This window comes from Gorilla gorilla, chromosome X (assembly GCF_029281585.2).
Source record: "Gorilla gorilla gorilla isolate KB3781 chromosome X, NHGRI_mGorGor1-v2.1_pri, whole genome shotgun sequence".
Lineage (NCBI taxonomy): Eukaryota > Metazoa > Chordata > Mammalia > Primates > Hominidae > Gorilla > Gorilla gorilla.
The window spans coordinates 89124152-89136946 of NC_073247.2; the positions used below are offsets into that span (position 1 = coordinate 89124152).

The 12795-nt window shown below is 48.0% G+C and overlaps 1 protein-coding gene across 1 annotated transcript; it reads left to right on the forward strand.

Annotated features, from left to right (window-relative positions):
- Positions 1 to 1501: 1501 nt before the first annotated feature.
- On the forward strand, positions 1502 to 11701 carry FGF16 (fibroblast growth factor 16). The gene is made up of 3 exons (XM_004064424.3): positions 1502 to 2062; positions 8570 to 8673; positions 10696 to 11701. Exons 1-3 carry the CDS (start codon positions 1789 to 1791, stop codon positions 10939 to 10941), a joined length of 624 nt encoding a protein of 207 aa, XP_004064472.1. The 5' UTR covers positions 1502 to 1788; the 3' UTR covers positions 10942 to 11701.
- Positions 11702 to 12795: the final 1094 nt, after the last annotated feature.

Here is a 12795-nt window from a genome sequence, read left to right on the forward strand (position 1 = left end):
GCATCTTGCGCTTGGCTTCAGAGGTTCTGTCTGAGCTGCAGAGGCACACCAGTACCAAGCCACAATACTCCCAAACGAGAATTGCTACGGTTCCAGGGGAGTGAGCTCAGGGTGCACGTGGGAGCCCAGGAGTAGGACCCTGAATTGCACTAAGTGAATTGAGCGGAATCGGTTTTCTTATCTCATGGTGACCCTGAGTTCAAAGTTGCCACGAGACTAGGGGTCGCCAGCAGGAGGCGCTGCAAAGAGAGGGGGTGGCGCGGGGCTCCCTGTGTTCAGTTTCTCCTGAGGGAGCCTGGGAAGGCAGCCATCGCCGGCTGCGGGTGAAAACCAAGTAACAACACCCTTTCACAGGCGATCGGGACGCCGAGTGCCAGGGCCCAATAGGTGCCCCAGGATTCAGGTTCGGGGCACAGGTGCAGGGGTGCAGGGCAGGTCTGGCACCTGCTCCCCAGGACTTCTGGACGTTGCCCGTTGACCTGGCTGCCGCCGGTTCCTGTCCCAACTGCCGCTCTTCCTGATAGAATATCTCGGAGCAAGGCACTGGACAGAACGAGGAAACACCTGTTTCCAACAAGAAACGAGGTAGGGGGGAAGCCCCCACCAGGCTTCCAATGGCCTCTCATTGAGCTTGCTCTCGAGAGCCTCTTAAAAGCGCGCCCAGAAAGCCAGCGGAGATCATTTTTCAAAAAGATCGCTTTCTATTTCTTACTCCCCCTCTCCTTTTCCTAAGCCTAAGCTGTAACGTCTCTTTCTTTAAAAAAATAAAAATTCATCTTTCCTCTGAGGGGTTTCCCGCTCCTCTCAGACCCCGTAAGGCCCTCGCCTTGGAATCTGCAAGGACCACCACCCCCAACCCCAAATTTTGCAACTGCATTGGCTTCCAGGTTTTTCACTTCCTCGGTACCCCGCCAACCTATACAGGTAGGAATTAGGACTTGGGGGCCGTGGAACAAAGAAACCAGGGAGTCCCTGTCCCGGGTCAGATGCCCTTTCCGCAGCCTCCGACCAACTGGGGAACAAGAGGAGAGCAGGAGCATGTGAACCCCCCAACTCCGGTCTCATGGCACTTTCCAAAAGCTAGCATAGCAGCCCGAGGACGCGTGGGAGGTGGGGACAGCCCCCGGGCAGCAGACAGACAGACCCCCACGGAACAGGCCTTGAGTGGCCGTGCGCGCCAGCGGCCTCCACGCACTGGGCTCTGTTATTTCATCAGCAGTTTCAGAAGAACCTGCCAAAAGCAGTTATGCCTCACTGCAATGTGTAGCTTTTTCCTGCCATTTTTTCATAATAAAAGAGGGAGTGAAGCTCGCTCGCTTTCTCCCTCCACCCCCCTCTCCCAAAAAGAGCCAAATGGATGCAAGAAAAAAAAAAAAAAAAAAAGAACCCACACACCAATCTCCGAGGGGATGCCAATGAGGTGTGGCTTGTATTTAAATATCCAATATGTCAATGTAAGGGGAGTGGGTATGTATATAAAGTGCCGTTTGCATCTGATAGCTGGACGAAGCCAGCTATGAGAGGCCGGGGGAGATGGATGCGGAGGGGAAGAGGCACTTTGACTGAGAGCAAGGTCAGGAGCACGCTGCCCCGCGCTCCCCGCCGCTGAGAAGTTCCTTGGACGCGAACAGACGTCGACTGCAGCTCGGCAGAGCGCGGAGCAAGCGAGCTAGCGAGGGAGCGCCGCCGAACCGCCCGCGCCCGCTGCGGGGAGAGGCAGTTCGCGCCCCGTGGCCCCGGCTCGGCCCGCGCGCGTCCAGCACAACCAGCGCCGCAATCGGCCCAGCCATGGCAGAGGTGGGGGGCGTCTTCGCCTCCTTGGACTGGGATCTACAGGGCTTCTCCTCGTCTCTGGGGAACGTGCCCTTAGCTGACTCCCCAGGTTTCCTGAACGAGCGCCTGGGCCAAATCGAGGGGAAGCTGCAGCGTGGCTCACCCACAGACTTCGCCCACCTGAAGGGGATCCTGCGGCGCCGCCAGCTCTACTGCCGCACCGGCTTCCACCTGGAGATCTTCCCCAACGGCACGGTGCACGGCACCCGCCACGACCACAGCCGCTTCGGTGAGGACGCGGTCGGGGGAACGGGAGGCGGGCGGGCGGCGCACTGGGGAGCCCACAGCTCCGGGCTCAGGCGTAGGGCCCGCAGACCGCCCCCGGGCTTGGTGTCGTCCGGGCCAGTCGAGGCGAGACACGACGGCGCGGTCGTGGGCCTCTCGACATCAGGGGGCCCTGTACCCTCGGACACTCTCAGGTGGGGGCGGGGGCGCCTTGCGGTGGGGCCTCTCCTTTCGCCGCTCCACAGTATCTCCCCAGGGAGCAAGGGGGTAGTTCTGGGAGCTGGACTCTAAGCCTTGAATGAAAGCAGGTGGAGCTGAGACAGGGGTGGGAGCTCTCGCCTAGGAGGCCAGGACCGTGGCTGCAGCGCGGGCCGAGCCTCGAAGGCAGCAGGGCTGTGGCAGCTGATTTCCTGGAACAGGATCCTGCATGGGCCGTGGGCATGTGAGGCGGTCGGCCGGCACACAAATCGCTTTTGGCCCGTGGGTACCCGGCAGCTGTGGCCTCCGCCTGCCTTGGGGTCGCTCTGTCCAGGGTAGGAGACAATCCAGGCAGCCTGGCACGAATTGGGAATCTAGGAAAACCTCGCGGTGTCCACCGTGTAAGGGCACAAGTCCTGGGGCAGCTTTTGCCGGAAACTACCTCTGGACTCCTTGCCTCAGTGAGGAAACCGTCCTGGGCCCACTCCCAGTCCCAGAAACAGTTGTCTCTTGGGCCCAAAGCAGGAAACGTTCAACCTCCATCCAGGATTGTCTGTTTGCCTGCCACTATACAAACTGTTCAACACAGCTGCCTGCCTCACATATAGAACTAATTACACAATTAATATAAGCCTTGATCTGAGACAAAGATTAGGTTTCTAAGCAAATGTGTTCGCTCCTCGGTAATTTGCCATTTTTATTTTCAATTTCCAATTATATACTAAGACATCATGGGGGGTTCTGTGACAGCTACCTTTGCCCTTCCGCATCCTCCAATGTCCTCTGCTTCCTCCCAAGGACCCTATAATCCAAGAAAGACACCTTTTCCCCAAGCCAGTAAGATGTTCTGCCTACACTCAGACATGACACCCTTCCCTTCTTTTTCCCACCCTCCTTCTTGCCAACATCTGCCCCAACCCCCCCCCCAAACCTCTCCATCCTCCTATTCTCCATGCCTTGCTAGAGCTGCATCTGGAGTGCACAGCAAAAAGGGGAACATAGGGGCCAGTGCGGGGTAAGGCCAAGCCTAGCAAACAGCTTAGGGGTAGGGTTGGTCTTCCTTGCTGGGAACAGGCAGAAACCCTAATGAGGTCTATGGCATCTTGGAAAAATGCACTCAAACATAGCTAGAGTACAGTAGGTTGGGAGGGGTAATGGAGGGGTGCAGGTGTCTGTATAAACTTGCAGCAGGTCCTCAAAAGGGTGATAAGGTGGAGTGGGAGGAGAGGGAGTGTTAACTTGGCTCCTTTCCCTTTCATTGCCTGTGATTTTGCAGTCCCCTTTTGTTCCTCTTCTTAAGGAATAGGACTCCCACACCGGCCTCAGAGGCTTCCTGAAATGGCATAAAGATACCGGGGTAACTCATTGCCGATATGTAACCAAAAAAAAAGATCATGAAATGATGGAGAAATGTGGGGTGGGGGTAGCGAAAGTGGAGAAATTATGAGCACACCTCCCAGCAGCTCCAAATATTTTTCTGATTTTGTGCCTAAGCTGAGCCCAGTAACCTACAAGGTCAACATAAATCAGTAATAGGCTCTTGGGATAAGTGGTCTTTAATTACCTCCCTAAAGACACATCTTGATTTCTTTTCATTTCCCAGGTCTGCTAAGGGTGTTAAGTTTAAGGAGAAACCAAAGGAAATAAGATTGGCAGGAGGAAGGGACATTTTCACTGCTGCTTAACTGACTGCTTCATTTTTGGTTTTGCCTTTAAAAAAGAAAACAACACTGGCTAAGAGCACCTCTGCATCACCTTTTCCTTTTCCTCCTTCCCTGACTTCCTGTCACTTTCCTGCACTTCCTGTAAAGAAAATGATAACTGGCCAAAGCTGTCTCTTTGTAACCTTCCCTGCCAACTTTAAAACACATACTCTTTCTCAGTTTAGCTTTTGGCACAGAAAGAGGTGGCGTTCAAGTTTGCTAACTCTTTCCTCCCTCCACATTTGAGTTAATCAGCCAGGGTATTCAATAAATTGAAACTTTAACATTCCATAAGTGCTTTAGCAGTCAACATTCCAGCAGGGTAAAGTAGGCCAGACTTAAGATATAAAATATTATAGATTTCTGCTAGGGGGGAAGAGGTAGTCTCCAAAAGCCATGTGAAGTAAATAGCTATTTGTTGTAATTGGAGAGCAGGGCCCCCAAGGATTACCCTGGAATCCATGTGTTCAGAACAAGTCAGGCTAAGCCCAAGAGCAGTCCCGACTCCAAATAATAACCTGTTGGCACAGCATATGCTCTCCGCTCTCCATCTGCAATCAGTAGCCAGGAGTATTTCAATCACCGCCTGGCTGGTAGCATTTATATGAAGTTCACAAGGATACTGACATTCCGAGGGGCACCTGTGGACTGGCAGAGCAGAGCTTGGGAGCCAAACTGAAGGAGAGTCCTCCCACCAGGTGGGATGGAGTGGGCTCATGCAGCTGCTTTGGTTCTTGAGTGATCTGGTTCTCATTTGGCAAGATGCCAAAGCAGCACTGTCTCGGCCCCAAAGGTCTGACAGGATGGCTGAAGGATTCAGGCAAGTTATGGAACTAGATTAAATGACACATTAGACAGTCATCTAGCTAGGTTCTGAAGCAGTGGGGCCCAGAACAGATCAGTTTTGACTGAGGGCCTGGGGAGAGAGGTATAAGAAGTGTCTGGAAATTGTCAAGAAAAGGGCAGAGCCTGATGTGGGCAGGTCAAGATGAGGCAGAGTAGAGAGAGGTCCTGGGCCTTGAAGGGGTAAGAGTACTGAGGACAAACTTTGTCTACTTAATACTTCACCTCAACACTTTGCTGTTAACACCCCTGTCCAGCTGTAGCTGGGAAAATATGAAAATGGCTTATTTTCTCTCCCCCTTCATGCTGGCTGGGATTCAGGAGAAGGTTTAGGAATATCTCTTCCATCATCATGTGCCACTGGGTTCCCACAGTTTGAAACCAGCTAATAGGAAAGTTGGCGAGGGAAAATGATGCCCAAAGACAGCTGGGCAGGGATAATTCCAGCTGTTGGAGACCCCTGTTACTGGACACAACCCAAGTGACTTCCTGTATGATCTGTCCTTTGGCATCAGGGTTAACAGAGAGTTGGAGAAAAACTGTGGTGACTCAAATGGCCACACCTCTTGGGTTTCATGATTTGTTCTCACACTATGTCTTGGGCAGTGAGATCACAAGCTGTGCTCTGCTACTTAATGAGCTCAGGGTTGTCAGATACAGAATGAAGGAACTCAGTCTTGAAGCTCAGGAGTAACCTGCCTGAGCAAAGCAAAGAACTAAAGGCTCCCACATGTTAGTGTCCCTCAGAGTTTAGGACCCAGAACTGAATCATGACCTGGTTTCTAGTTTCCTTTCCATACTGGGCACTCTCCTTTGAACATGCTCTGTTTTTCCATTTTCTTCTCTAAGCACAGTAGAACTAAACACACCATTCTCAGTGTGGTCTAACCATGGCAGAGCAGAGTGGGACAATCCTCCCTCCCTTTTGCTAGTTACCAGACCTGTATCAGTGAGGCCTTAGATCACACTAACTTTTTTTCTATTTTTTCCACTAGCTTTCTAATTTTTAATTTTACATGACCAATTGTACATTAGCTTTTTAATAATCCTGCTAATCACCCATCATACTGAGTTTGCCTTGTTCAATTAAGTCTCTTAGCCATTGTTGTGTTTTACTAAGCCACATTTCCCCATTGCAGAGATGGGTAGACTTGTGTGTAATTAAAATGCACAAGAACACAAAATAACAATACACATTTTCAAGAAAATATACATGGTTGCCTGAAGTGGAGGGGCAGATGGGAGCAGGGTATGAAGAGAAAAAGAAAGAAAGAAATAGATAATTATAAAGCCCTTGCACAGACCAACTATGTTAATAGGACATGATCTAAGCAGTACAGCTAACTCAACTGTCTGCACTTGAGGCTCACCCTCCCCCAACCAAACCCCAAACACAAAACACTTTGGGAAATTTGGGGGACCAAAGTGCAGGACTTCACATTGATTCTAATTAAGCATAGTTTGCTGGAGCCACTCCATTTTTCCATCCTCTTGAAATCTCTTTGGATATTGATTGTGTCATCCCTCTCAGCTGTACGTCTTCTAGAACTAGGATAAGCGGTCCTCATATGTTCTCTTACAAGTCATTTATTGAAATATCAAACGGAGCAGAACCAAATGCAAAACCTTATGCAGTGCAGCTGAAGATTTGGTTGCATTAAATCAGTGTCTGATTAACCCTTACTTGGCACTGGGTATTTTCTCTTCCCCTCCTACCGTCTTGTCTCAATCTCATTTCCCGAGACTCCTTTCTTTGTACTGTAAAATTTAATAGCAACCAGACTGAGAATAAAACTTGGAGGATTTCAGTGTGAGAGGCCAAAGGCCAAACCCTGAGTGTTCTATAGAATTGCAGCAGAATAACCTTACATCCTTCCAAAAGATCTGGGTGGGTTGTGGAAGCACATGCCCCCAAAGCTGCCATACCTGAACAGCAGCCCACCAACTTGAGTCACTGGGGTTCCTCAGGAGACTTCCCAGTAGAGTTTTAACCTGATTTTAAAATTAGCCGCTTAAAATTATTGATCTTGGAAAATCAGCTCTACATAGAATATTATTACCCTTAAGAATTGCATTTTTGGGCCAGGCACAGTGGTGCATGCCTGTAATCCCAACACTTTGGGAGGCCAAGGTGTGCAGATTGCTTGAGCCCAGGAGTTTGCGAACAGCCTTAGCAACATGGTGAAACCTTGTCTCTAGAAAAAATAAAAAATTAGCTGGGTGTGGTGATGCGTGCATGTAGTCCCAGCTACGAGGGAGGCTGAGGTGGGATTACCACCTGAGCCTGGGGAGGTTGAGGCTGCAGTGAGCCATGATCACACCACTGCACTCCAACCTGGGTGCCAAAGTGAGATCCTGTCTCAAAAAACAAACAAACAAACAAAAAAACAGAATTGCAATTTTGGATAAGAAAGCCAGATATGAGCTCATTTCATACCTTGGATGACTTAAACAAGTTTTTGGTCTGTATGTTGAGAAATGTGATTAGAGGCAGGAATATCAGAGAGGAATCTAGTTGACTATTATGTCTGTATCTAGATAATAGACGTACTATCTTGGGACAAAATTGTAGTCTTCAGTATCACCAGGATTTCAGTTCTGGGTCCTTTTTCCCACTTAGGACTGCTGTTGGGTAAATGAAAGCATTTTCAAATCTTCACCTCTAATATTGTCCGCTAGGAGGACATTTCTGAATTTCTTCTCTTTGGCCTTAAAGTTACAACATCTCAAATCAGTACTGAGTCCAATACCACCTGCCAACTCTTTGCTGTGGATAAACTTAAAATTCTCAAAAGAGAATGATAGGCTTGTCAGCTTGGGGCTGTACTAGCTGAGAATGCTTTTTAGGAGAAAGCTCTCATGTGGCCAAGTTTTTTTTTTTTTTTTTTTTTTTTTTTTTTTTTTTTTTTTGAGACGGAGTCTCGCTCTCTCGCCCAGGCTGGAGTGCAGTGGTGCAATCTCGGCTCACTGCAAGCTCCGCCTCCCGAGTTCACGCCATTCTCCTGCCTCAGCCTCCCTAGTAGCTGGGACTACAGGCGCCCGCCACTGCGCCCGGCTAATTTTTTGTATTTTTAGTAGAGATGGGGTTTCACCGTGGTCTCGATCTCCTGACCTCGTGATCCGCCCACCTCGGCCTCCCAAAGTGCTGGGATTACAGGCGTGAGCCACCGCGCCCGGCCTCATGTGGCCAAGTTTTGCCTCCTGCCATAAGCAGGGGGAACAAACAGTGAGTGGCCTGTGTGACCTTTGTTAGAGTCAGCTACAGGCAGTTGACAGCCTCATGTGGCTTTAAGGACATGGGGGCTGACAGGGCACAAAACAAGTTCAGCCTAGAGGACAGCAAGGTAATGCTGTGTGCTCTAAGGAAGAGGGAGGTTACAGGGAAAGATACAGAAACCTGTCCTTCTTGCATTTAGAAAACTGACTTCCTGTTTCTTGAATTTGACAGCAATAGCACCTTGCAATTACGGAGCTTTTGTAGCCAAAGCCTTCTCATGGTCTCTTCCTCGTAATATGCCTAAGAGTGTTGAGTAGAAGCAGAGATGGTGTCCCCCGTTTTACATATGGAAAAACTGAGGCCCAAAGAGACTAAGTACCTTCTCTGAGGTTCCATTCTTGCCGCAAAAGATGGTTTCATCAGGCATTTTATCAAAGGCACACAGGGCTGGCCTCCAGTTGGGGACAAATGACTGGTAGCTCATGTCACCTGAACAGCTTTCTCTTAGTTTGATGCTGGTAATGGGAATAGTGTTCACTTTTTGCCCTAGGAATCCTGGAGTTTATCAGCCTGGCTGTGGGGCTGATCAGCATCCGGGGAGTGGACTCTGGCCTGTACCTAGGAATGAATGAGCGAGGAGAACTCTATGGGTCGGTAAGTTTAAGGTTTTTTTTTTTTTTTTTTTTTTTTTTTTTGGTCAGAGGTTATTACAACCAGTGTTTGGACAATGTAAAGCAAAAGTATAAAAATATTTATCTGGGGACCAGGCACGGTGGCTCATGCCTGTAATCCCAGCACTTTGGGAGGCTGAGGTGGGCGGATCACAAGGTGAGGAGTTCAAGACCAGCCCGGCCAACATGGTGAAACTCCATCTCTACTAAAAATAAAAAATAAAAAATTAGCCGGGCATGCTGGCATGCACCTGTAATCCCAGCTACTCAGGAGGCTGAGGCAGGAGAATCACTTGAACCGGGGAGGCAGAGGTTGCAGTGAGCCGAGATTGCGCCACTGCACTCCAGCCTGGGCAACAGAGTGAGACTCCATCTCAAAAAAAAAAAAGAAATTTATCTAGCACTTGAAAGCCCTTTTTTAGCTGTAAAGGAGTAGTGTCTTCTAGTTACTTCTTGGCTGTTCAGGGTCTTGCTACATAACACCTTCACTCATTTGGCCCCCACCAAAACAAGCTTTTTTTTTTTTTTTTTTTTTTTGCTTTGAGATGGAGTCTTACACTGTTGCCCAGGCTGGAGTGCAGTGGCGCAACCTCAGCTCACTGCAACCTCCACCTCCCCTGTTCAAGTGATTCTCTTGCCTCAGCCTCCCGAGTAGCTGGGACTACAGGCATGCACCACCATGCCAGGCTAATTTTTTGTATTTTTTAGTAAAGACTGGGTTTCACCATGTTGGCCAGGCTGGTCTCGAACTCCTGACCTCAAGTGATCCACCCGCCTTGGCCTCCCAAAGTGCTGGGATTACAGGCATGAGCCACTGCACCCGGTCCCAAAACATAAGCTTTTCTCTGATACATGTGATTTTTGCCTTTTTCATTAGAAGGCCAGCTAGTCTGATGATAACAGTAACCTGTGCTAGTTTGGCAGTAGATGGTCAGGGTTTGGGGCATTAACCCTCCAGGGGAGTACATCTGAATCTGAATGTGTACCCAGAGGAGTAGCAGACTAGCAGGCACAAAAATAGGCAGTGGAAGAGCTGGCTTTCAAATTGAGGATTCTGAGGTTAACAACACAGTCCCTGATTTCCAGATTGCTTCAGCTGAGTCCCAAAGGCCAAATGAAACAAACAAATGAAGAATGAGGGTTCCAGGGTCTGGTGACAGCCTTAAGCCCTCAGCTAGGACTAGGCTAACGGCAGTGCATTTTCTCTATTCTGGAAGCTACCCTAGCACTGAGGAATGGTGAGTGATTTACTGACCTTAACCCTTCCAAGGGATTCCAACTCCTGGCTCTGGCTTTTAAGTCACATAGCATACTTTCTGGCTGCCTGCACCCCATGAAATCAGAACACATTTTTCCATGACACCTAAGAGATAGGCCTGTCCCCAGCACTCAGTATCGGCAACTCCAGCAAGTAGTATGGCGGTTGGATCAAGTGTGAGAAGGGACAGAGGCAAGAGACCCAGGAACTGCCAGCCTGAAGTAGCCAGATTGGAAGAGCTTTTCAAGGAGATCTTTTCTGAGCTTTCAGACTGACAGGCCTGAGACCCTTCATTAGGAGAGATCACAGCTCACCTCCCATGGAGCTTTATATAGATCCGAGGCCTTTGCCTGTTAGTTGACATGGTTGACTGCAATCTCAATGAATTTGAACATCATTAGCTCTAAGTAGGGAGAAAGCTCAGTGGGTGCCAGCAGGGCATTGGGAGGCCATAGCAGCAATTCTCAGGCTCAAAGAGCCAGGTGATGCCATCTCCTCCAATCTCCTCCCTTCAGGAGAGATTTCAACTAAAACATTTTTGTGTAACTCATGAAAGAGAATGAAGGAGATACAGACAAGAGTGTTTTGTGCTATTTGGAAGAAAGATACCTCCAGTAATACAGAGAGATAGGACTGGAATTTTCTAACATCAATGTGCTATTGCTATTTCAGGGTTTCTCTACTAGCAAGCTGGGATAGGAGAAATAGTCATATAATGGGTTCTGCTTTATTTTCTCACCCTCACAGAAGAAACTCACACGTGAATGTGTTTTCCGGGAACAGTTTGAAGAAAACTGGTACAACACCTATGCCTCAACCTTGTACAAACATTCGGACTCGGAGAGACAGTATTACGTGGCCCTGAACAAAGATGGCTCACCCCGGGAGGGATACAGGACTAAACGACACCAGAAATTCACTCACTTTTTACCCAGGCCTGTAGATCCTTCTAAGTTGCCCTCCATGTCCAGAGACCTCTTTCACTATAGGTAATGAACCTCTGGTGTGCCCTCTGTGACCCATGTACTCTGGGGCCACGGTTGTCTCTGCAAGCACTATATTCATAGCTTTTCAATCCTTCCTTCCTATCATTTTAGATAACAGAAAAGCACTTACTGTTGAACTCAACCCAGCTGTTCCCTTGTTGTTCAAAGTGTATATCAAGGTTGGGTTATTTTGGGGAGGGATGGGGGGGCTGGGCTCGAGGGAATCTTGTATATACTTTTTTCTTTACTCATGTTCCTTCCCCTGAGGTAGCATAACAAAGAATGGGAGCCCCTCCTAAGGGCCAGGGGTGTCTTACCCCACAATTTACTCAAATACCTTGACAATGGATATAAATGAAACGCCAAGGAATCTGCCACAGATGCTACCTACAGAGCTTTGGAAAAGTCTCATTAAGAAAATCCTTGGGGCTACAACCTTGCTGCAAGCCTTCCCTGCATTGGCACTGCAAATTTCTCATCTGTCCTGACATGCAGTTTTCCTGTCATTGGAAGTGGGAGATGGGGTAGGTTGTAAGAAAATGATATTAAAATGTAAGCATGGATACTGTGCATAAGGACAAACTATTTATAAAATGTATATGCTATTTATTTTATATATTTATTTATTTCAAAATAATAATTTTATTTTTAATGAGAGATGCGATGGCTGGATTTTCATCAGAAGAAAGAATAAGGTCCTACTGAAACAGGATAAAATGAGTTATTAAAGGATTTTACTGACAATAAAATTTGTCTTTATATTGTAAGATTCTGTCTAATTCTATTGATTTGTACATTTAGTAGGGTTAGAAGGTTGGCCAGCTTCTTTCTCTCCAACTCATTAGAATTTTCTGATATTGGCATCACACTGCCTATGCTAGATGACTCCATCAGCCAATATGTTAGCATTATCTAGAGGCCTTATGTGAAGTCCTAGTGATCCTTTCCAGTTCTATGACTTTAAACATACAGGTGAATCAAAGCTTCAGGAAGGCCTAGACCAACAGCTATTACTGAAGCTCCCATTTGTGCTTAGCACTATGCATAGAGAAACTCTCCTTTGGGACTTGGTTAGGGTCCAAAGCCCTAAGGTCAAAACACTAATTGGGGGCTTCTTACTTCAGATATGAAGATGAAGGGATTCAAAATAAACACAAATCGGCTGGTGCAGTGGCTCACACCTGTAATCCCAGCATTTTGGGAGGCCAAGGCAGGTGGATCACTTGAGGCCAGGAGTTCGAGAACAGCCTGGCCAACATGGTGAAACCCCGTCTCTACTAAAAATACAAAAATTAGCCAGGCATGGTGGCAGGTGCCTGTAACCCCAGCTACTCGGGAGGCTGAGGCAGGAGAATCACTTGAATCCGGGAGGCAGAGGTTGCAGTGAGCCGAGATCATGCCGCTGCACTCCAGCCTGGGTGACAGAGCAAGATTCTAATTCCAAAAAATAAAAAATTAAATAAATAAACATGAATCAACAGAGAGACTGATTTTTTTGAACCAGTCAACTTCCATTCTGGAGATTTCCCCATTCTCTTTACCCCCACCCTCACCTCCTGCCAGTGCTTCTCCTAGGGAATTTGGGAGGCTGTAAACACACTCATCTACAGAAGTAGTGCTTAGCGTACTGTATATGGTCTCTTGACCAGCAGCATCACCTGGAAACTTGTTAGAGATGCAAATTATCAGAAATTCTGGAGGCAAGGTCCAGCAGTTTACATGTTAACAAGCCTTGCAGGGGTATTCTTGCGCATACTAAAGTTTGGGAATTACTACCCTAAAGGAATATTTTTTTAAAATTATTTTTGCATCTGAATGGTTTATAAATAAAGTTTTAGGGTAACTTCGGTCCAGAAAACAA

Excerpts from the sequence above, each read along its gene's own strand:
- FGF16 (XM_004064424.3), top strand. The coding sequence starts at position 1,789 with ATGGCAGAGGTGGGGGGCGTCTTCGCCTCCTTGGACTGGGATCTACAG. Across the intron at positions 2,063-8,569 it reads CCACGACCACAGCCGCTTCG|GAATCCTGGAGTTTATCAGC; the intron begins GTGAGGACGCGG and ends TTTTTGCCCTAG. Across the intron at positions 8,674-10,695 it reads GAGGAGAACTCTATGGGTCG|AAGAAACTCACACGTGAATG; the intron begins GTAAGTTTAAGG and ends TCACCCTCACAG.